General features: G+C 42.4%; 2 protein-coding genes across 2 annotated transcripts; both read right to left on the reverse strand.

The window, feature by feature from the left end:
• Positions 1-459: 459 nt before the first annotated feature.
• On the reverse strand, positions 460-3,929 carry nol12 (nucleolar protein 12). Its single transcript, XM_006797936.3, has 6 exons — positions 3,606-3,929; positions 3,066-3,171; positions 2,911-2,959; positions 2,668-2,813; positions 2,454-2,551; positions 460-933 (listed from the first exon to the last, which is right to left on the reverse strand). The coding sequence occupies exons 1-6, from the start codon at positions 3,707-3,709 to the stop codon at positions 738-740; spliced, it is 699 nt and encodes a 232-aa protein (XP_006797999.1). The 5' UTR covers positions 3,710-3,929; the 3' UTR covers positions 460-737.
• A 1,198-nt stretch (positions 3,930-5,127) lies between these two features.
• Positions 5,128-21,173, reverse strand: srebf2 (sterol regulatory element binding transcription factor 2). Its single transcript, XM_006797937.3, has 20 exons — positions 20,829-21,173; positions 15,866-16,251; positions 15,483-15,675; positions 15,240-15,400; positions 14,896-15,048; positions 14,524-14,799; positions 14,315-14,429; positions 14,080-14,231; positions 13,291-13,492; positions 12,956-13,131; positions 12,403-12,652; positions 12,125-12,294; positions 11,871-12,042; positions 11,600-11,717; positions 11,344-11,453; positions 10,787-10,919; positions 10,005-10,176; positions 9,353-9,529; positions 7,900-8,011; positions 5,128-7,797 (listed from the first exon to the last, which is right to left on the reverse strand). Exons 1-20 carry the CDS (start codon positions 20,917-20,919, stop codon positions 7,580-7,582), a joined length of 3,537 nt encoding a protein of 1,178 aa, XP_006798000.1. The 5' UTR covers positions 20,920-21,173; the 3' UTR covers positions 5,128-7,579.
• Between the last annotated feature and the right edge of the window lie 1,112 nt (positions 21,174-22,285).

Here is a 22,285-nt window from a genome sequence, read left to right on the forward strand (position 1 = left end):
GCGGCTCTTAACCGACACGGCTGAGATCCTGAAGCGCACACAAACCCCAGGACCAAGATGGAGCCAGTGGCTTATTGGTTCCCCTATTGAGCAGCTGTATTAAATATCATGGGCTTTAGAAAGCGAAATGAAACGCTCATGCTAGCGACAGCTGGCACACGCTGGCTCAGGTTAACGTAAATAAATAAACACCAGCGAGGTGGGGGTGTTTAACATATATTAAAGCCGCTGGCTGTTTGTGTTCTACATGAAACTGCTTGGTTCGCTTTTAGATCACACAAACACAGGTGATACTCAGCTAGGAGGAAATACAGAGCTAAGGGTTGGTTTCCTGATGTTCTCCAGAGGATGTTGACAACAGCATCAGGTTTCCTATTAAACAATAGAGCACAGTGGGACAAAATTCCTCACAGGGCACGCTGACATAATGTGACATGAGCACAACATGAGATCATCAGAAATTATTCAAATTTACTTTAATCAAATTTGAGGTAAATACAGCACACTCAGTACACAATTAACAAATAACTATAATGGGAAGAAACAAAAAAAAGTTGGAAAATATACAAAACTGAGCACAAGATTTCACAGGGCAGGTAACTCCAACATCATCTTTATGCATACACGTATTCTGTTCGACGCGTGAGCATAAACACAACCAAGTCCAGTTTGTTGAGCTGGCCTAACAAGAGCAGAAGTCCGTTGTCAGGAGTTTCTTCCTCCCTTCATGCACTCCTTCAGTCCTGATGATGCGCTTTCTTCCCGGTCTGTCTACGTCTCTGACGCTTGCTGGTCCTGCCGCCTTTGTTTCTACCCTCTGTGACACCAGGTCTCTTCTCTGTCAGACGGCCCCGTCCGCCTCGGCCTTCCTGCTTCCCTTTCCTCTTCCGCTTGCTGGTGTAAGTGCTGAGCTGCGTTGTAAGGGAGCGGATCCTGGAGTGATGAAAGAGCGAGAGAGAAAAATAAATAAACCAATCAGCTGGAGTTAGAGGGGCCAGGTAAGGTAGCTGTGTGTACTCTGGAGGTGGAGGAATGCAATTAGGGATGGGTATCGAAAACCGGTTCTTGTTGAGAACTGGTTCCCACTGTTTCAATTCCTTGGAATTGTTTGCCATTTTTGCAAATGATTCCCTTATTGATTCCAGTCTCCCCGAATGACGTCACCACGTTGCGGAGCGTCATTTACCTGGCAGGAAACATGGCGCCTAAGCGGCTCAAACGCTCAAAAGTTTGATTATACTTTACGAGAACAGATGACAACAGGGTAACTTGCAATACTTGAAAAGTAGATATTTCATTTAAGGGAGGAAACTACGAATATGCAAAAGCATTTGCTCACAAAACACACGATGACCTCAAATGAATGTCGTGTTTTTAATTCCGCTCCGGACTCGTGAATCTCAACCCAGCAGCAGCGGTAACGTTTGCACGTCCTCTCCCGTTAATGCGGCAGGTAAATAATCAACTAACAGTGCATATTATGTTAGCGCGATCTGCCTTATTACAAAACCTGCCATTACTGTGCATTTAGGTGACCATGATGAGAGAGACAGACAGAGTCTGGCTGGCTCAGATGCTGGCAGTTCTCGCTGCAGTCTACCGGTAGCGTCTCCTTTCAGGCCAGGATAGACGAATGTCACCGAGCAGTGACTAAGTTTGTGCTAAAAGGCTTGCACCTATTTGCCACAGAAGATGCCCCCGAAGTGAATGTGTTTAATTGTAGGCAGGGACATTACTGGATATTCTTGTGTAATTGCTACTGAATAATTTATGTTGTACTTTGTTATTGCTACAGAAGAATATTTATTTTATTATTTTATATTTACAATTTCTTTTCCCGGGGACCCTGTGACACCCAGTTGAAGAGCCATAGGCTGTGGATCTCTTAAGATCTCACTGTTGGGTTTGTAAGGCCATGTTACTCCTAAATTTCTATCTTCTTCAAAGAGAAGATATAAAACAAAGTTCTAAGCTAATCGACCTTAGTGTTCTCCTTTTTTAAAAAAGAATCGATAAGAGAATCGATAAAGAATCGAATCGTTAAACAGAATCGAAAATGGAATCGGACTTGTGAAAATCTTATCAATACCCATCCCTAAATGCAATGCAGCCTAGTATTAAGATATTTCACGTGTAGATATTGTATTGATACGGGGACACCAAATATCAATGTTTTATTAAATACATTATACTCTGAGAATACTACAAACAGAACAACTCATCTCATCCACCAGCATCATCCTGACATGACATTAGCTGAGCAAATGAAATCAGCTCAAACGAAAAACCGTCCAACACTGGACACAAAGTCCAACGTTTTAATCTTAAAAGCAGGACAAAACTGATCACAAGCTCCTCTCAATTAGAGACGTGATTAACAAACTGTTAACAAATTAACAAACAAATTAACAAACAACAATTAACAATTAACAATTAACAAACAAACTGCTTACTTTTTGTTAAGTATTGGATTCCCAGCTTTTTTTGGCATTCCAACCATTTTCTCTTCCTCTTTCTCCCCCTCAACCTCATCGTCATGCTCCTCATTAGCCTTTAAAACAAGCATACTCAGTGTTAATGCAGTATTATTACCTTCAGTGTTATCTTCAAACTTAGAAGAACACACACATATAGCCTATTCAGATGATTACAGACCTTAATATTTACCTGGTTTGCCGCAGCTTCGAGAAGGCGAGCTCCTGTGAGGTCAAGATCACTGATGGTTGTCACGGTTACTGTGTGGTTGGGGTGATCGTACTGCATAGACTCTGTTGTGCTGGTTATCGCATCTTCCAGATCATCTTCGCCATCCTCTGCAATACAGGATCACATAAAGGACAATGAAGCTACATGCACAGATTATGAGACATCAGTAAAATAACCAGAGCACAAGTTTTCCTGTAAACTCACCGAGAGCTTCTGTCCTCTCCTTCAGCATCTTTATGTATTCCTTGTGTCTCTGTGAGGAGACAAACACATTTAATACCATTGCCTCTTTTCTCAATATGCTCAGGCGTTTAGCAAAAACAGGCTTTAAATCGGGGCTCTTTTCCATGAGGACTCACGTCTTCTCTGACTCTTATCTGCTCTTCCTTGATTTTCTTTCGAATTTCTTCTACTGCCGCTTTCCTCCTCTCCACCTTACGCTTGTGAAAGCCGGTAAGATATTCCCTGAGAGAGAAGCAGATTAAAGTCCAAAACCAAGATTTATTAAGTCAGACTTAGAAAGATGTACTTTATTAAGAGGAACCTTTATAACTAAAACTGCAAGACTGGCTACAGTTAATTTATGAGGTTTACATTACCTAACAAAAAACTTTAGTCAAATAATAACATTTCTAGAAATTAACAATATTTATAAATGCAGGTATATGATAGTTTGAACACCATACACCATCAGCAGGTTTAAATATGACGAGGAGAGTGGGAAGATGGGAAAGCCTCCACTTATTTGGTTAAAATCTTACACACATTTATTTCCAACAAGCTTTCCAAATAAAAACATTTACTAAAATCTGGTACTAGTCCATGCTAATCAGCGCTAGTGCTGTGATGCTAGCCAGCATGTTGAAACAGTGTTTTCAGCGACGCGCTTTCAAACTTACTGTCTGTTTTTCTCGTCAAACGTTACGACGCATTTGTTCTCCCTCTTCTTCGATCCTGGCTTGAACTTAGCATTTTTGGACCCTTTGTTTTTAAAGTTTTTCATGTTGTGCACGTGAGTTCGCTAAGTTACTATACCGCACGTCTCTTATTTTTGTCCGGGGGGGAACACATACCACATGACCTCTACAGTTCCAACAGTTTGACAGCGGCGTTTTAGTTTTTTTTTAAATTACATACACACTAGAAATAAAATAAAATAAAATTAGCATGGTGGCTAGCACTGTTGCTTCACAGCAAAAAGGTCCTGAATTTGCGTGTTCTCCCCGTGTCTTTCTGTGTTGTTTCCGGGTACTCTGGCTTCCCACAGTTCGAAGACATGCAGTTAGTGGGGTTAGGTTAGGTGGCGATTCTAAATTGGTTGTGGGTATAAATGTGAGTTTCATATTTAAAAATGAATTGAACTGTTTCGATCTGTCCAAGTTGTACTCCACCCTTCGCCCTATAACGATAGATGGGAAAACCTCCAGCCCCCCACGACCCTGAATTAGATAAACGGAAGAAAATTAATGGATGGAATCAATCAATCAATAAATAAACATGTCAACAAACATTGCTTACCGGTTATATCAGTACAGTAGGAAATAATCTTTGACGTATTAACTATAAACACATCACAGAAGATGTACAGATTTAATTCTGGCCCCAGAAGTGTTTTTTGGTCTTGATGTGGAATATTCTTGTCATATCCGTGGATTAAAATCATCACCAGTGTGTATTTTGTTAATAAGAGAAAGACGAGAGATTTTCTTTCTTTTGATCGATTTTATTTTCAAGGAAAATCCTCGTTATGAGAAGAGATGGGTGGACTCCAAAGCAAACCCAAAACTGCACCAACACGGAACAACATTTAGAGGACTTAAAATTAAGAAGATAAAAATACTTTCCCCTAAAATGAATATTTATTTCATACCTAAATTTATAGCTCATGTTAATCCCTCTAATTGTATGATTTTTTCGTGTGTCTACTTATTTTAAATGCACAATCCACGTACTGCAGTCAAGTCACTCCATTAAAATTAAAGGAGCGTCCTACACTTGAGCCCCTATGAATGCATCAGCTGTCATTATGCACAATCACTTTTACTAAAAAAAAATAATTAATATTATCAAAGCACATAACACTGTCCAAATCTGGTGCTTTTTAAGTTGCCTTATATTTTTTTTCCTCCAGCACTTTGAGCACTCATAACTTCGAATCATAATTGCATGGCTCCTTTCCCTCTCCTCCTACTGTAGGGGCTTACTGTGCAACCAAAAACATCTCATCTCTGTAAAAAGTGCACAAGTGTTTCATTTGAAGGAGAAAACTCAACTTCAGCACAGTTATCAGATTTCACTGGCCTTCACACCCAGCCAACGCCCACCTTCCCCTCTTTAATTTGCTCCTTCACATATTACTCATCGACAACCACTGAGTAACATACAGCATTTAGTAGAGACCAGTCACTCTCACACTCACACTTTCATGTGTCATTTTATTAGAAAACATCCAAATGAACAGATAAATTCAGACCATAAAAACACCTCAAGGGAAAAAAGACAAAAGAAACAAAATAAAAACAAACAAACACTCCAGCTCACAGATGTTGTTGAACATAAATTTCTTCTTTGTGTAGTTTACCAGTCAGGGAAGCCTAATCTAAACTGATAGCAACACTTTCAGTACTCCTTAGATTACAGCTTGAGTTGACCTGGAAGACAGGGTACTGGAAACCTCTAATTGTATTCTAGTGTGTTTGCCCGTATTCTAAAATCAAGACATTACAATATGCGCCAAAGAAAAACAAACAAAAAACATAGAAAGTGATCAAATTTACCATACAAAGCTAAAAAGTTTAAATGAAAGGATTCTTTAATAAAACAGATTTCCTCGGCTCCCGACCTTACGCTGCTCATACAAAACAATAACATAACTGCAAAACTGCTCCCATCTCCAGAAGCATTTATATTAATATTACAGAACCATTAAATAAGAAAGAAAAAGGAAAAATGATATTATAAATCCCGCATCATGTATAAGACCATCATTACAAATAAAAAGCAAATTGGACTCCAATTTCACAAAGCTCCTCCATCAATCCAACGTGATGAAATATAATTTTTTTTTTTTTTTTACATAACATCGAGGCCTTTTTGCTTGAAATCTGTACAACGTCAGTTCTGTCAGTCTGCAGAGCATGACAACACCAAACACCGTCTGAGGACAACACCAAACACCGTCTGAGGACCCCCCCCCCATTAAAACCTGTAGCTTTTAAAGGTGGTTTATATACAGAGACACAGCAGAGAAATTGGTTATTCTGCACAAACTTGTTTGCAATTCGATGCTTTTCTTTGCTGCAGTGAAAACATGTCACTACAGCTACAGCTTGTGAATTCAAACTGACCATACCTGTTCTACACGAGGGATATTTTCTTGTTTTTTATTTAAAACAAACAAAACAATCTAAAAGGCTCCAGCAGTTTTTCATAGGTGACTGTTCTCAGAGCTCGCTGCATCAGAGGATCCTCTCCAGACATTTACAGCTTGTACTCACTCCCACATACTAATCAGCCTCACACTGAAATGCAGTTTAGCGTAGTAGCTCAACAGGAATCCCCCAAGTCTAAAAAAAGACTGGGGTGGGGGTGGGGGTGAGATGGGCCACGGGCATTAAAGTCCATGTCCCAAACTCTTATCCTCTGGTCTTCTTTTTCAGGCCAAGCTACACCACCTGCCTCCCTGCTCTTCATGATGGAAAACACAGCTCAAAGATGTCGCTGTGCTGCGTGTCAAAAAAAGTGACACAGATTTGGGGGGGTGGGGTACACCTTGAGTTCCAGTATGAAGATGATTGGTCAGTGAAGTCACGCAGCTTCCTTTTTTTGCTCTCTTTCTTTGTAACTAAGAACTTGCTAATAAACCTACTTCTTCTTCTATGTACAACCTATATACAATCACATTAGAAGTTTGAATGCAATTCATTTCTCATGTAAATGCACCAGCGTGCTTGTGTGTGTATTTAGGCATTTTCAAACTTGTAGCCCCATTGCTGCCTCCCTCTGTCATTTAAATGTTCCCCTGTTCTCTGCTTCATGTGTGACAGGGTGGAGCATGCCTGCAGCAGCAAACCAAACCCTGAAGTGTTGTTTCTGCTGCATCCTGCTGTTCAAGGAAAGCAGATCAGCTGTGTGTTACTGGAATGATGCTGCACTGGACTGAAGCACAAGTCACTTCTAATGGTCACAGAATTCTGTGTTTTTTGCTCCACAGTACAATGCTGGCACTGTACAGTTGTGAGGTAGATAAGGAGAGACACTACTCAGCACTGTACGGTTTAAAGCAAGCAAGGCTATCCTAAAAGCACAGCCGTGCTCAGACCTCAGCTGTCTACTCTTAAATTCTGTGAAGCCCTTAAATGAAGCTTGCAAATGAAACGACACATTACTATTACTGCAGCACTCACATTGCTGGGTGCCAGTAATGATTGTACGGTGTGGTGTCCTAGAGCAAATCAATGCACTGCTGCATTCCTTCATTTAAATAGCTATTAGATGATGGTCCCTTTTCCCTCTAGGGCCTTTTAAACCTGATTTTCTTTTGTTTGAAAAGAGGCAGCCAGCCAGCGTAGTACCAGTAATGACCAGAAGGTGGGGTGACTGTGCTGCAACAAATAAACTTAAGCATCAAAGGCGCAAACGTTTCAGCCAGGCGTGTGGATACAGTGCTGATGGATACAGCCCTGTATCCATCAGCAAAAAAACAAAAACAGCTGTGTGTTACGGTGTCCACGTGGCAGAAAGTCTATATTTCTAAATAGCTGACAATTATAAAATTACATGTTGGTGGAGGAGAAGCCTGGTTAATGTCCCTGTGTGTGTGTGTGTGTGTGAGACAGCAGAACCACAGAGAAGCCTTGTTTGTTGTGTGTGTTCAGGATGCAGCGATGGTGGTACCCCCGCTGAGGCGCAGCAGAATCTGCTGACAGTCCTGCAGCGACCTGCGGTCTCCCACCCGCTCCAGGGTTCGCTTGGCCTCAGCCAGTAAACGAGCTCTGTGCCCGGGCGGGGTTAGCAGGGGCATGGGGAGGTGGCGGCAGGCCAGCAGAATGGCGTGAGCTCTCTCCCTCTCGCCTAAAACACACTCGCCGTCTGAAAGCAGGCAGGGAGGAGGAGGGGAAAAGAAGAAGAAACTGGATAAATGTCTTTTCTCTTGGTGTGTCTCGTGTGGTACACTAGGACGGTGTTGCCTACCAGCTGTGTAGGAGCTGTGCGTCCTGCGTCGGAGGTTGTGCTCCAGCAGCTGGTGTGTCCTTGTGGGACTGGCTCCAGCCATCAGCCTCACTGTGGTCTCATGAAGGAACACCTAAATAACACAAACAGCTGTCATTATCAGGTATTTATTATCATTTCAACTTGGCTGAACACACATCTGAGCAGCCCTCAAATTCTCTCAGCAGGCACCAATGTCCGTGCACGTGTTACCAACCAGTTCCTCGGCTTTACTACAGCTATTCCCCAACACTCTGTATTCATGTTTGTTTTTGGCCGTAAACTCTTTGAAACAGCTCTGTATGCATAACATTTACAATTCAACTAAATTAAATAAGCTGCAACTAAAATGTGGAGGTTTAGTTTTTCAAGATTGACAGCAGGCCTTTAAAAATTTCACGGTTTGTCTTTCTTCAGCCTCTTCAGTACCACACCAACACAAATTCATTTTACATCAAACACACTTTGATCTGAACGCCAATTTCTGTCATTGTAAGAAATTTAACTGCACATTAAATCAATGAGATATCTTAATAAAAGACAAAGAATTGCAATTTCAAAAGTGTGTCTCAGTTTTTCTACATGATAAAGAAATAAAGAGTCAGCATGACTTTTGGAAATAACTGAAAGTGTAAAATTACAGAACTCTATAATTGATTGGCTTTGTTGTATAATGAATGGGGGAGATTGTTATCAGCAGGGAAAGCTTGTAAAACCTGTGAAAAAGACTGTCCAAAATTTATGACATCCTTCACATTTTCCAAAGCCAAAACGGGCCTAGATTGGAGTCTCTGAATGTTTTATTCTGGCCCTCGGGCCTTATGTTTGACACCCTTGTTCTAACTCTTTGTCTACCTTCTTTCCTCAGATTTCTGTGCTATCTAAGAGGCCAAATGTGAAAAACTTAACAGTCTCAAAAAACAACAAATACATTTACTAGAGGAGCCTTTACGCCTCCTCTATTAAATCTCAGAAGTGTGACTGATGATATGGTGAACTGAAGTGAAAGTTCTAGAAATGGTAAAAGTGATGGAGATTCATAATAAATAAAAATTAAAAATATATATATTATGTTCATAATGAACAAGGTGAGTATCAGAAATGTACCGAGGTGATTTCTCACTTGAAGGATGGAGCCATTTATAGTTTCACTACTGTGAATACTTGGAAGCTGATCGCTGTTGCAAATTCTATTATATATTTTTGAAATTTAATAAGCTACATTAAAAAAACAAAACAAAAACATAAAATATGCCAAAAAACATTTCCTGCGGTGCCAAACTGCCAGCCTAAGAAATTCAGAATGACAAATCTCTTTCACTTCTTCCTCTCATTGAGGCCTGAACATAGAGAGTTCTGTCTTTATGATCCTTCGCATATTTCAGCTATCAGCACTATTATTAACATATCTGAATTAATCTTCCCAAAGCCCGACCTTGTGTTGTCCCTGTCTGTAGCACTGTGTGAGTTTTCTGAGTGCGCTGAGGTCCCTCTGGAAACCAGCCAACTGAGATCCAGGAGCCGGGCCAGGTTCTCCATTACTGCTGCTTCCCCGCTGCCATAAACTGGTCCTCAAAGTCAACAGGAGGTCACAAACCAGTAGCTCAACCCCCTTGAGAAAAAAAAAAAGAGAAAAAAAAATGAAAACACAGCTGGGTTGGGTATAGATGCACATAAAAAACCAAACCCCACAATAAACGGTAAATCTTAGCCGACGTGTATGCCAGAGAGATCAAATCTGAAAAGATGGTGGGGTGTGTAGTGGATGCGTGCAGATCAGGGAGGCCTCTGTACTGCACTGCAGACACATTGCACTCGGCTTCAGGATCATGCAATGCAACTACAATGCACCACAGCCACCTCCTGCCACCCACACTGCGCACACACACAGCCCCACAACAGCCTGACCTGACCCTAACTTTGTGTGTGTGTGTGAGTGTTTATGCATGATTAAGCTTTAACTACAGCTAGTGCTACACTGCGAGACAGTAACTTGTAATATATGGAAGACTCTTTGATGTCTGCACTGCATGTATGAATGTAGGGGCCATGTTTGGTACATCTTTCAGGAACTGTCGGTACCCTACCTTGTTCAGCCAGTTCCCAGACTGGGCGAGCGGCACTGAGATGCTGGAGCACAGGTAGCTGCTGCCTCTGTCACAGTAAGAAAGGCAGGCTATTGCCCCTTCACCCTTCAGAGGGGACAGGCTCATCTGTACAGCCTTGCAGAGAAGCAGCACAGCCTTGGGCAGAGGATGGCTGGAATAGAGAGGGACATTTATCAGGTTATTGTGCTTTGTTTTTTTCCCCCCTCCCACTTTGGATACAATTATTTTAGAAAAATCGGCACCCATAAGCAGTTTGTAGAACCACCAAGTGTGAATCAGATTTTTAATCATCAAATTTGCACAAGATTAAAGCGGATGGGGCCGATCCAGGGCTTAAAATGCAATAACAGGAGAAGAAATTAACTCGAACATGTTTACTGGAGGTGTGAACGTGCACAAAGTATAAATAGCAAAGTGCAAAAAACTGATTTCTCTGTTGGCTTATGACTGTTCAGTCATAACATCTTAATTGAGTCAGCTTTATTGCCATTTTTGAAGACTGCAAACACAGTGCTGAATATAGAATAGACACCTGTATGTGCTGCATGTTTGTGATTTAATTAAAACACAGCCAAGCAGATAGATAAACAGATACCGCCAAATGTCTGCAGGACAGTTTTAATTTGCCTTGATATTGGCTAAATGCTCTGTAACATGTCAGTCGGTCAATTTTCATACTCTGACCATTCAGTGACCTCTGTTGCTGGACATCCTGGAATAGACCACTCCCATTAAGGTAGAATATATTTCAGTGCACTTACTCAAGAATGTGCAGAGCTCTCGGCATTCGCTCAGCTTCTGCCAAAAGTGACCTCACTGTGACGTCATCGCCCTGCAGCCAGTACACGGCAGCCTTCAGGACCACAGCCCACCAGCGACTCACTGGATCCCCCACTGGAAGGGGGGGAAAAAAGTACATAAAAGAAAAAAAATTATGCATAAAGAAAATGTAGCTCAAACAGGTTGGGCAACCTCTTGGCGTTGTAGCTTTCCTGCTGTTATCAAAAGCTGCATGCATGACTGTAAAACACTTTTTTTGTGTAGGGCAGCGACCAGATTGTCACTGTGTTCTTATCCACTGCATTGATTTGTAGATGACTGTAAGCTGTGATAATACCACAAAACATTCATGTGGAAAGAGACTAGTGACTGACTATCAGTGTGCTGCTAGAGGAAAGTAAATCCATTCAGGCTGACAGTAATAACTCAGATTGCTATCTGCTCAGTCATCACAGAAGAAAACGTTTTTTCCCCCCACGCAAAGATCTGTTCGCGATTCTTATTAAACTGTCACGGTTCTTCTTCATAGCAGTCATACCTGGAATGGTGGTGTGACTGGGAGGAGTCGAGAAAGGGGGAGGTGGGGAAGGAGAGTCCTCTGTGCAGCTGTTCAACAGCTGCAGGAACTCCAGGGCGCTGGAAAACTCTCTGAAAGGGGAAAAGATAAGCTAAAAGCAAATCTAAATCTAAAATTTACACCAAGCTGTGGAAAAAAACCAAAACAAAACATAATCTATAAACATTAAAGTGTCTGAGTTCTCGGTAGTGCGTTGCTGCTGCTATTCAGGCCCTACCCAGACTCGTTCTTGCGTTTTTCTGCTTCAGAGTCGCTCTGCGGCTGGATGAGGCTGTGAACGGCTCTCTCCAAAAGCTTCCTGCAGAAAGAGCGGTGCAGCTGGGCAATGGGGTCAGCTGGGAGGAAAGATCAACAGGAAAGCAGAGAGAAGTGGAATATCACTCACGATTAACTTTTGAAAGAAAGAAGTTAACTGGATTATTTTCTTTTGAATTCGAAGAAGTAAATTAGAGGAAACTTAAGGAGTAGCCCCAACATTCACAACATACCTGGGTCTCTCTGAGAAGTGTACACCCCATCGCCGTTTTCTGACTTCACTGACCAATCACAGCTCAGGAAGAACTGCCTCCCAAGTGGAGTGAAGAGCCAGCGCAGGCAGTCGGGGATCGTCTTGGTTTCTGATTGGTTGGCCACACTCTCAGCACAGCCCAGCAGGTAACCCTGAGAGACAGAGTTCAAAACATGATAAAGTGCGAGTGAAGCCCAACATCAACAGTGATGATTTCAAAGGTGACACACTTACAGGGAGACAGGAGAGATGGTGGCCCAGTGCAGTGCGCAAGGCTATTGCGGCAGTGACATAAATCTGGGCGAGCTGTGTGGGGGCCATCTTGCCTTGGGCGCTCACGCTGAGGTTCACAGCGCTTAGAGAGAGCGACAGAGCCCACAGGCTGCTACGCTGAGGCAGCTTTCCTGTAGAGACAAAGAGGAAGCAGATAATGTGTCTTCTCATCATGTCAACACGTGTGAAAAGTACAAAACCATCTGCTGGATTCCTGTCTGTGCACCCTAAACGCTTACCCGTGAGTTGCAACTGGCTGAGCTGGTGGTACACAAGTGCCGCGTCCCTCGCGCTGGTCCTCGCCTCCTCCCCTTCGTGCTTCCCTCCGACCTGGTGGACAAGCCAGCCCAGAGGAGTTGGGCGATGCAAGCAGTAGCGAATCACGTTCCAGGAGAGTGAGCAGACGAGGTCCAGCTTGGTTGAGGGGAGAGCTCTCGTCAAAACAGAGAGGCAAGTCTCTAAACTGGCCACTGCTGCTGTGTAATCTCCCTGTAGGAGAGAGAATCACATGAGAAATGGTAAAGTAGTCAGCGTAGACTGACGGAAGAGAAAAACCGAGAAGCTTGTGGCTTAGCTATGAAAGATGCTAAAAGTAAAACCATGTGCAGAGGAAGCTAGCTCAACTGAGACATCAAAAACAGTGAGAATTAAAGCACAAATCTGCAAAGTGCTCTGTAATAGAAAGAAAAACAAATCTTAGGGGACATCCAACTCTAAGAAGTTCTATTAATCCAAGAGCATCAGAATAATGGTTTGTTTAAAACATCTCAAGTCCATCTGATCTGCACTCACTCTGTTGAGATGCAGGTCTGCTTGTTTGCGGTGCCTCCAGAAGGACACAGATTTTGGTGAGTGAAGCGGTGTGACTGGCTCCCACAGGTACAGCACCCTGACACAGCCCCACACTGCTCCCACTCCACTCAGCACCCACACCATCACCCACGGCAACAGGCAACGGAGCCAAGATGCTGGAGGACGTGAAGAAATGAAACACGTCAAAAACTATGAGAGGATGGACAAACCTGTATTTTTAAGATTCTAACAAAGGATTTTCTAGGTGGTATGAACAGGAATCATCAACTCATCAACTTCTGGGGTAAATTAAGTTAAAGATCATCAATCCTCACCAAATTCCTGCGTGTGACTTGGAAACCAGACAAGCGTTCTAGATGGGCCGTGGCCTCCGGAAAGGGCGGGGCTGCTCGACGTCTCCGATCCCAGTAAAGATGGGAGAGGGTTCAGGGAGAGGCAGAAGAAAGTCAAGGCGCAGAGGAGCAGCCGAGAGCGATCCATCACACCAACCGAGGGAGAGTCCGGCTCGCTTTTTATCTAAGAGACAGTAAGAGAGACGAAGAACAGGTTCACAGGGACGATAAATAACACTTTAAATGTAGGAAAAGAGCATTCGATTAATAATCACAAACCCTTGCTTTGACCGTCTAGTGAAGCAAACGGAAAAAGAAACCTTTCTAAACATCAACGTAAATCAAATTTTATCAAACAAGAAATCAGCTGTCTCGGAAAAATTTTCAAAAAATGTGTTAGCTTATGGGCGTTCACCAGCTAAAAGCTTTTACTGTGAAGCAAAGCGAGTGGGAGTAATGTGCAATAAAGCTTCTGTCGACAGAAAGAACTACAACCGCCTCAGGTATGAAGAACCAAAAAAAAATCTCATTCTAATCTTCAAAGAGGCACTTTGAAGCTAAGAATAGGACGTCTTTTAAAACACCACTGCCCTTCCTTTGACCTACATAAACACACTGAGCTAATCAGTTTGCTGACACTGAAACACTGCAGTCTGCTAAGCCACTGAGCCACAACCATACTGTCTGTGTCTGTGTGTGTGTGTGTGTGTGTGTGTGTGTGTGTGTCTGTGTGTCTGTGTGTGTGTGTGTGTGTGTGTGTCCTGTCCTCACCTGTTCATGATCCAATAAAGGGCTCCCTGGTTCTGAGTCAACACAGTAAGGAGAGAACTGGTGAGGGGAACCAGAACCAGAATCTGAGGCCGGTGGTGACATCAGCACTACTTCCTCTTTGAGCTCCACATCTTCAGACAGCGTCACGGGCTCTGGGATTGAGAGAAAGTGTCAATGCATTGGCCCTGCTGTGACTTCTGATCCGCTCGCAGCTTTAAGTAAAGTGAAGACTTACTGTTCTTCTGGTTGGCCATCTTAAGGGCCAGGTTCTCCTGGCGTAGTTTGTGATTAACCTGTTGCAAGTGCTTTATGTAGTCAATGGCCTTCCTAAGCACTCCTGACTTATGCATCTAAGAAGAAACACATGGAATTTAAAAGCATATGATATTAACCAAACTTAATATTTTTATTGACTCCTTTAAAATAAATAGATAAATTACTAACCTTCGCATCACTGCCCATGACCAGATCTCTGAGCTCGATGATCTTGTCGTTGATCGAGGATCTATACCTCTTCTCAATGATGTTGTGAGTTGTCCTCCTCTCGCCCTCCTTCACTACCCCTCCTGGCCCGACTCCTCCCGCTGTCACCTGGCAGTGATCCATGCTTGGCCTAGCTGTGCTTTGACAAGAGCCTGGCTGTATCTGTTTGATTGGCAGCTTATCTCCTCCTCCCATCATAACAGGGACAGTGGTCAGGATGTTGCTGCTCATAAGTGTCTGGCGAACGAAAACAAACACAAAAACAGTTTTTAGTCTTAATCATAACCTTTGTTTGCATGTAAATAGCAGTGTTGAATCATGCACAGTGCATACCGGGACTTGCAGAGCTGTGTTTTGGATGGGTGTGGTCAGGGTGGTGATGCCTGCAGGACTCTGCATGGTAGACAGCACCTGTGTCCCATCAGGTTTGAGAGTTGTGAGAACCAGTGAGTCCGTCTTAAGAATCTGAGGCTGCTGGACCAAAACCTGAGTGAAGACAACCATAAATTGAACGTTTTCATGTTTGCTTGATTATCACTGTGAAACTAAATATTATGTTAGGGGTTATGTTTGCAGTAACTTGGGGTAAAATTATTTATGTAAGCTTTGGTGAAATATTCTGATAGCAGAAACTTTGTTTACTCATCCAATCCTGCTAACAACTGAGGATTACTTACAGGTACTTGTTGCACCTGCTGTTGCATAGTGTGGACTGCAGTGGGCGCTGTGGAGATGGTCTGGATGGTTTGACCTGTTGGGGTCAGAACACGCTGGTGCTGAATGGCCACTGGTTGAAGCTGAGGTGACGTCATGATGCTCTGCACTTGTGGCTGGAGGACTGGAGTGACGAGAGAAAACAAAAAAGATATTTAGGAAAAATGAAAAGCCAAATTAAATTGCATTCCCTGCTCTGTACTCACCTTGGAAGCCAGGAGCAGGGCTCTGCTGGCAAATGACAGGGTTCTGAATGAAGCGGGACTGTCCGCCATTGGAGGCAATCATCACCGTCTGGGCTGCTTGTGTCTGTATGGGCATGGGTGTTTGGCTGTGGGTCTGAACCAGGGTGTGAACTGGAAAGCTTTGAGTCTGCATGGGGATGCCCTGGGTGTGCATCTACATTCAAAAACAGAAAAACAGATTTTCGTGGTCTGTTACAGTTTTTAAGCAGTCTGAAAATGTTTTTACGTCAGCAGAAGCACCACTACAGCACTAGTCCATCACTGTAACAGTCAGACTACAGCTTTCTCCACTCCTAATAGGACTGTACGAGTAGCGTGTGAGAAAGCGTCAGGTAAATCTGTACCTGGATGGTTGTCTGGGCTGCCTGTTGGGGTTGAGGCTGGATGGGTTGGACCATCTGAGGCCTTGGCTGAAGGAGTGGAGGGCTGCGGGTCACCTGTTGCTGCACTGAAGCGTTGGTTGGGGGGGAGGGGGTTTGTGCGGGAGTGAGGGGAGGGGTGAGGGGTACTGAATGTGGGGACAGTGTCTGGGAGGAGGTGAAGCAAGCGTTGGAGCTCTGGTAGGCAGCATTGGTTGAGGGCTGCGGTGTCTGGGGAGTCTGAGCAATTTGAGGTTGAGGCTGAGGGGTGGAGGTGACTCCACCACTCTGTAGAGAGCCTGCTGAGTTCATCTGATCCTCAAACAAGTCTGGGAAGTCTCCCACCTGATTGCTGACAAACTGCAGCATCTCTGAAAATAGGGAGAAAGTAAACAGACAAGAAGTCAAAAACATCATCTGAGGTGTATCTGAACATCTCCGCAAGTCTCCTCTGTAAGTGAGGCCTCGTGCAGAATATTGAGGTTGCTCCAGTGTAGATCAGCCAGAGATATGAACACTATTTATTGCAAAGATATGAATAGAAACTTCAAGACCTGACCTTGAATTGACAGATATCCACACAAGCACAGCTACTGTTCTGGTCATAAATCAGTATAAAGAAACCTTCAAACAGAAGGCCTTGAAGAGGTTTGATGTAATCTCAATTGATGCCACAAAAGAGATAGGCAGAAAGAGTAAAGAACACTTAGATGAAGAATCGAGGAGCTCTGAAAGGTGTGATAGACAGATACATGCCACCCCCACCCACTCACTCACCCACCGACATTGTGTATGCTGGTCCTCGTGGTTTGGCAACATGACAATATGCACTCAGTTGCCAGTTCATTAGACCCATCGTACTGAATCTAAAACAAACTGCCTCTTCGTGAGGAGAGGTTTTATTAGGAAACAATGATCAACTTAATGTCTTGATTATTTTCGGAAATTATTTTTGTATATGAGGTTTAAGTATAGGGTAAAATATTAAGCATTTTTTGAAATTGAGTTTGAAAAACATCACTGATAGAAATAGTGTTGAGACAAAATATCAATACACTTATATAATCATATCACAGCCTCTTTCAATATGTTCCCAGCACATTCTTGCCAAATGCAGTATTGTGCCAAAGTCTTGAACCACCACTCATTTCTTTATATTTCGCTATAGAAATGGGTAATATGTGCAGCTATTTATCAAAACTTGGGCAAACATGCACACAAATACAGTATTTAGGGCAAAGTGAGCTTTTGTACACTTGTAACAAGCCGGAGAGTCAAAATTTGGTATGACTGGCAGACTCTCTCTTATCATGTAATTTATTTAGGTAGTCTTCAGAAATACTTCTCCAGACTTCTTGAAGGACATTCAAAGCTCTTGTTTGGATGTTGGCTGTTCTGTCAGGATGATCCCTTCAATAATGTTGGGTTCTGGGATCTGGGGAAGCCAACCCATCACTGCGCTACAATGTGTGTTTTTCTATCCAGGCATGCTTTTACTGGGTTGGCACTGTGTTTGGGACCACTGTCTGGATGCTGGAAAATGAAGTAGCTGCCAATAAGATACTTCCAGATGTTACTGTATGGTGGAACAAATCTGATGGTACTGCTGTTGCTATTAACTCTTTTGGAGTAACTGTGTTGGTCCAAATGATTGTCTGGCTAAGTATTATTTACTTTAGTAATTTGAAGATTAAAGTTTCTAAAAGGAATCCCCTTTCAAAAAAGACAACGATATTATGAAATATCACTGGGACCAGAGAAAAGAATTGATTAGTGTGTGCTTTGCAGAATTTCTCACAGGACTTTGGAACTGAAAACACGTTTGACATATAGTATCCCATAGAGGTGGGAATCACCATACAACTCACGATACGATATTATTGCCATTTTTAAAAATATTTTGCGATATTCAAATTCTGTACATAAAGGTAAATTTTATCAATATTCATTTTATCTAATATCAAAGTCCCACACTCAGTCTTTCTCTCATTTCAGTCAGTTTTATTGTTGACAAACTGAACGGTTTGTATTACAGTCTAGTCCAACTTAACTGAATGCAACCATCTGGTACAATTATAGCTATTCTGAACTATGCAATTTATGAAAACTATGCAGCAACTGAAGAATTTGAAAGTAAATTAAAACAAAATATAATTTTACATTAAATAAAAAAGTCTTAAACTTAATTAAAATAAAACATGTCTTAAATTAAAATAAGTAAACTGTCATGTTTATTGCTGCCAAAAAAAAAAAGTTAAACACATTTGGACAGTGAAGGAATGTCAGGATTCTTGCTCAGAAAAAGGAGCTGATCAACATGCTCTGAAGTCAGAGCATGTTCCAGTCCACGAAAAAATTGTTTGTAACAAAATATCAATTTCTGCTGTCCCTGTATCGATACATTATTAGCAAACAAAATATCACGATACTACACAGTATCGATTTTTTCCCCCACCCCTAGTATCCCATGTGGTTGAAGCTTGTCTGCCTATGTGACTGATAGTGCCTACGCCCTTAGCGCCCAGGGTCAGCGCAGCGTCAATAAGCTGAGCCTGTAACCTTGAACTTTGTCTTAATGTGAGGCGGAGAAATCAGACAATACAAAAGACAAAGAACTTTTTGTCAAGTGTAAGTGTTAAATCACTAAGCGCACAACCCTTAGACACCACATATCAATACACCCGAGAAGCCCTGCAAGCCACATGTTAAATTTAACTACAGTCACTACTTTGCAGCCTCAAAGTGAGTGATTGTTTCCTGCATTGAGTGATTTTTTAGGCATCAGGAAAATACAAGGCCACTGTGTAATACAGTACTATAACACCCTTTTTTAAAGACATACATAGTTATCAATCACACTGCAGTGAAACATGTTCTGCATCTATTACGCCTGCAATAAAATTAATACTTCCTTTTTTGGTGATTAGATTTTTTCAACATTTTTTTTTAGCACAATATCGCTGCAGGACATTTTGTGTTTCTACTTTAATGGTTTAATGTTCGAAACAAACGCAACACAAAAAGCACTGGGGTACAAAAATAGATGCTTGAAGCTGGAAAGCAAAGAAGGAAAACTCAAACTTTTTAAAACACCAAAAGGTTCTCAGATATGTTTGGAAAAGAAGCCAACAGCCTGTCAGCTTTGTCTTTGATCACTCGCTGCATTTCAGCACAGCGTACAAAAACAATAAAATGCGTCTGTTCCCATCAGTGTGAAGGGTTGCCGACTCCAGACATGAATTGAAATCCAACAAGTCTTTAAAACGAACTCATGTGTGTTTAGATCTCATCTTGGATAATATATATCTGCATTTCTACTGCTGCAAAATCTCAAGCTGTAAAAAAAGAGATCAACAGTCCAACACTAGCAGCAGAGAGGTCGAGGCCAGTAATTCATGCACTGATAGCCATGACTGAAGTCTGCATGTGACCTGTGTTGACATTGAGAGGAAAAGAAACAGTAATGACCACTTTCGAAACCAATAAAAGGGAAACACTGTGATGCTTGCTTTGAAAAATGAGCCTGGAGGCGTGCAGGAAGTGATTTCAAATAAGCCGCATCACAGGAACACTAAACGGGCTTCCTCTCAGAACCGTTTCTACCAACCATCCAGTCGAATTTACACTTACAGTAAGGCACTCGCACACTTCAACACCTCGAGGGGAGGGGGTTACAGTGGCTGACAGAACAAAGCACCTCTGAGCCCATGGAGCTCCAGACCGAGACTCCGACACAAAGGGTAAATCCATTAAATGGGGGTGTAGGGCGAGGGTGCAGTGGGGGACAATTTTGTGGGCTGCTGAGAGCAAAGAAAATAAGTTACATAAGCAGAGCAGCAGTTGTTAAGTGAATAATTGGAAAAGCAAGGATGTTCAACATTAACACAGAGTCAAATGCACAAAAGAAAAGCTTGTGACTAATCTGAATTTGCAGCAGTTAAATGTTTTTCCTCATGGGAAACCTGCATCCCCCCTTTCACACAATCTGCACATTCTTCTTTTGACACAGTGATTAAGTGAGATTAAATAGCTGTGACAGGGCTGTTCACGAGAGAGAATTAACACCTGATGCCACAGGCAGGTAGGTTTTCAAACCCATGCATAGTAATCTTTATTGGGCTTTGCATGATCTCTGTTAGAGCACTTTGGTTGTATGCTGATGAGTAATTTAAACCTAACACAACCAATTCATCCCATACTGTGCGTCACACACACACACAAACTCACCAGTGTATCAATCCGGTCTGGTGGGTTAGCATTCAGTAAAATTCCACCCTAATAAAAAGCTGGTGACTCTGCGTCGGCCAGCCTCACACCAAAAGCCCCCATCCTTTCACTGTGTGCCAAAGGGTGAAACATGTTTTGATAACAGGGAAGTTGGAACAAGGATGCTGTTTGTTCACAGGGTACAGGCCCACAGAGTGCAAAACGCAATCTGTTTTATTTATTTACTTATTTTTGACAGAGATGTTGTCACACAGATGATGCTCAATTAGGTCTGCAGAAGCAAAAAGATACTCAAGTAGGAGGAAAAGCTTTCTTCAAAAACAGGAAGGTCAGAAAGTGACTGACACTTCTTATGGAGGAGTCAAGACAACACAACAGTATCACTTCTTCATCTTTTAGTTTATGTTCATTGTTTGTTTTGGGGTTTTTGTTTGTTGTTGTTGTTGTTTTGGGGGTGGCGGTATTACAGAAACAAATAAAAGAAAATACACAACGATAATGCCAAAAAAACAGAGCATTCGAGGACTACTAAATATAAGTGGTCTCTATTTTCCTGAGTGGTATCTTGAATACTTAAACATTGTGGCAAGAATTAAGAGCCAGAGCTGCTCGTCTCCTTCCGCTCGGCAGGAAGAACAGCTGTCGGGCTAAACGGAAACAGGCCAACACTCGTGAAACACAGCTTAACCTTCCTATTTTTAACGGTGACACGGACACTCACCGTCAATGTCTCCCAAGGTGAATTCGTCCCCTAATTCCGCTAAAGTCGGGTCCATGTTCTCCATGGTGGAGATATATTCCCCGCTGTCCATCCTATCTGTCAGCAGCTCTCCTCTCCGGTTGTCAACGGAGGGACAAAACAAACAAGGTCCACAAACTCCTCCGTGGGCGTTCGGCAACGCCTACCACACAGCTAACTGACCGCGGAATATGTCCTCTCAACCCCAAAACAACAGAAGCCCCAAGAGAGGAGCACTTCTACACCGATAAACTCATTGGCATCAATTTATGTTTGAGGCGACGCCATCTTGTTTCACGCTCATTACGTCATTCACAAACAGACTCCGTGGCTCATAGCGAGATCTGATTGGCTGAGACCTGTCCGTTCTTGTCATGAGACCAGTCATCATCGTCCAATGACAGGCCCGTATTCGCCGTGGTCTGATAGTACGTCAACTATCAGAAGCTTGGGTGTCATTTGAATAAACCGCTCCCCCTACCTTCACGAAAAGAACTCGACCTCGGTGGACAAACGCAGCTCCTTGGAAAAGATGACGGCGATAAACCCACACAGTCATTCTGCAGTCATTCGCAAAACACACAGTTTCACTCGTTTCTTCTATTTTGCCACAGCTAACGTGATAAGCATGTTTTCCAGCGCACAGATTAATACTATCATATTTATTGTCAAAGGAGCTTGCAAAGAAAAGCGTCTGGACTTCTTTAAGTTACTTGACCTGGATGACTGAGAACCTTCACAGACATATCATATTTATTATTTACATTTTAAAGCTTTAAAGATTACAAGTTGTGCTATAGAAAAAATGGTTAATGGCATATACTCCAAGTTTTACTTTTTAAACATAAAAATTGTATGATATTGTGTTAAAAAAATGAAAGAACTACAGTTGAGCTACCCATCTATAGTCACCTGCGACTCTATTAGGTAGGTAATCAATCACATTTAGGCATGCAGATAAGGTCGAAATGACCTGCTAAAGTTCAAACTGAGCATCAGAAACATGGAGAAATATGGGAGTTTAAGTTGCTTTAAGTTTATTGGCATAGGTGTTGGTGGCAGATGGGCTGCACTGTGTGTTTTAGCAACTGCTGATCTACAGGGATTTCCCCCCCAGACAACCATCTCTAGAGAGAATACTCCGAAAAACAGAAAGGTGAGCGGAGGTGCTGTGAGCAAAAATAACTTTTTCATGTAAGAGGCCAGAGTTCTTTAGAAAGAAAGGCAAAATAAGCCAAGGTATGCAGAAGAGCATTGGTAAATATATGTCGAACTTTGAAGCAGATGGGCAGCAGAAGACCAGACTGGGTGCCGGTCCTGTCAGCTAAAATAATTAAAAAATAAAATAAAAATAGAGAGAAACTGTGGCAACACTTTACGTGGGCTCACCCAAACTGCTCAACAGATAACTTGAAAATTTTTATGTAGTTCGATGGGTC

Source organism: Neolamprologus brichardi, chromosome 4, assembly GCF_056152115.1.
Source record: "Neolamprologus brichardi isolate AB-2024 chromosome 4, ASM5615211v1, whole genome shotgun sequence".
In the NCBI taxonomy this organism is placed as follows: domain Eukaryota; kingdom Metazoa; phylum Chordata; class Actinopteri; order Cichliformes; family Cichlidae; genus Neolamprologus; species Neolamprologus brichardi.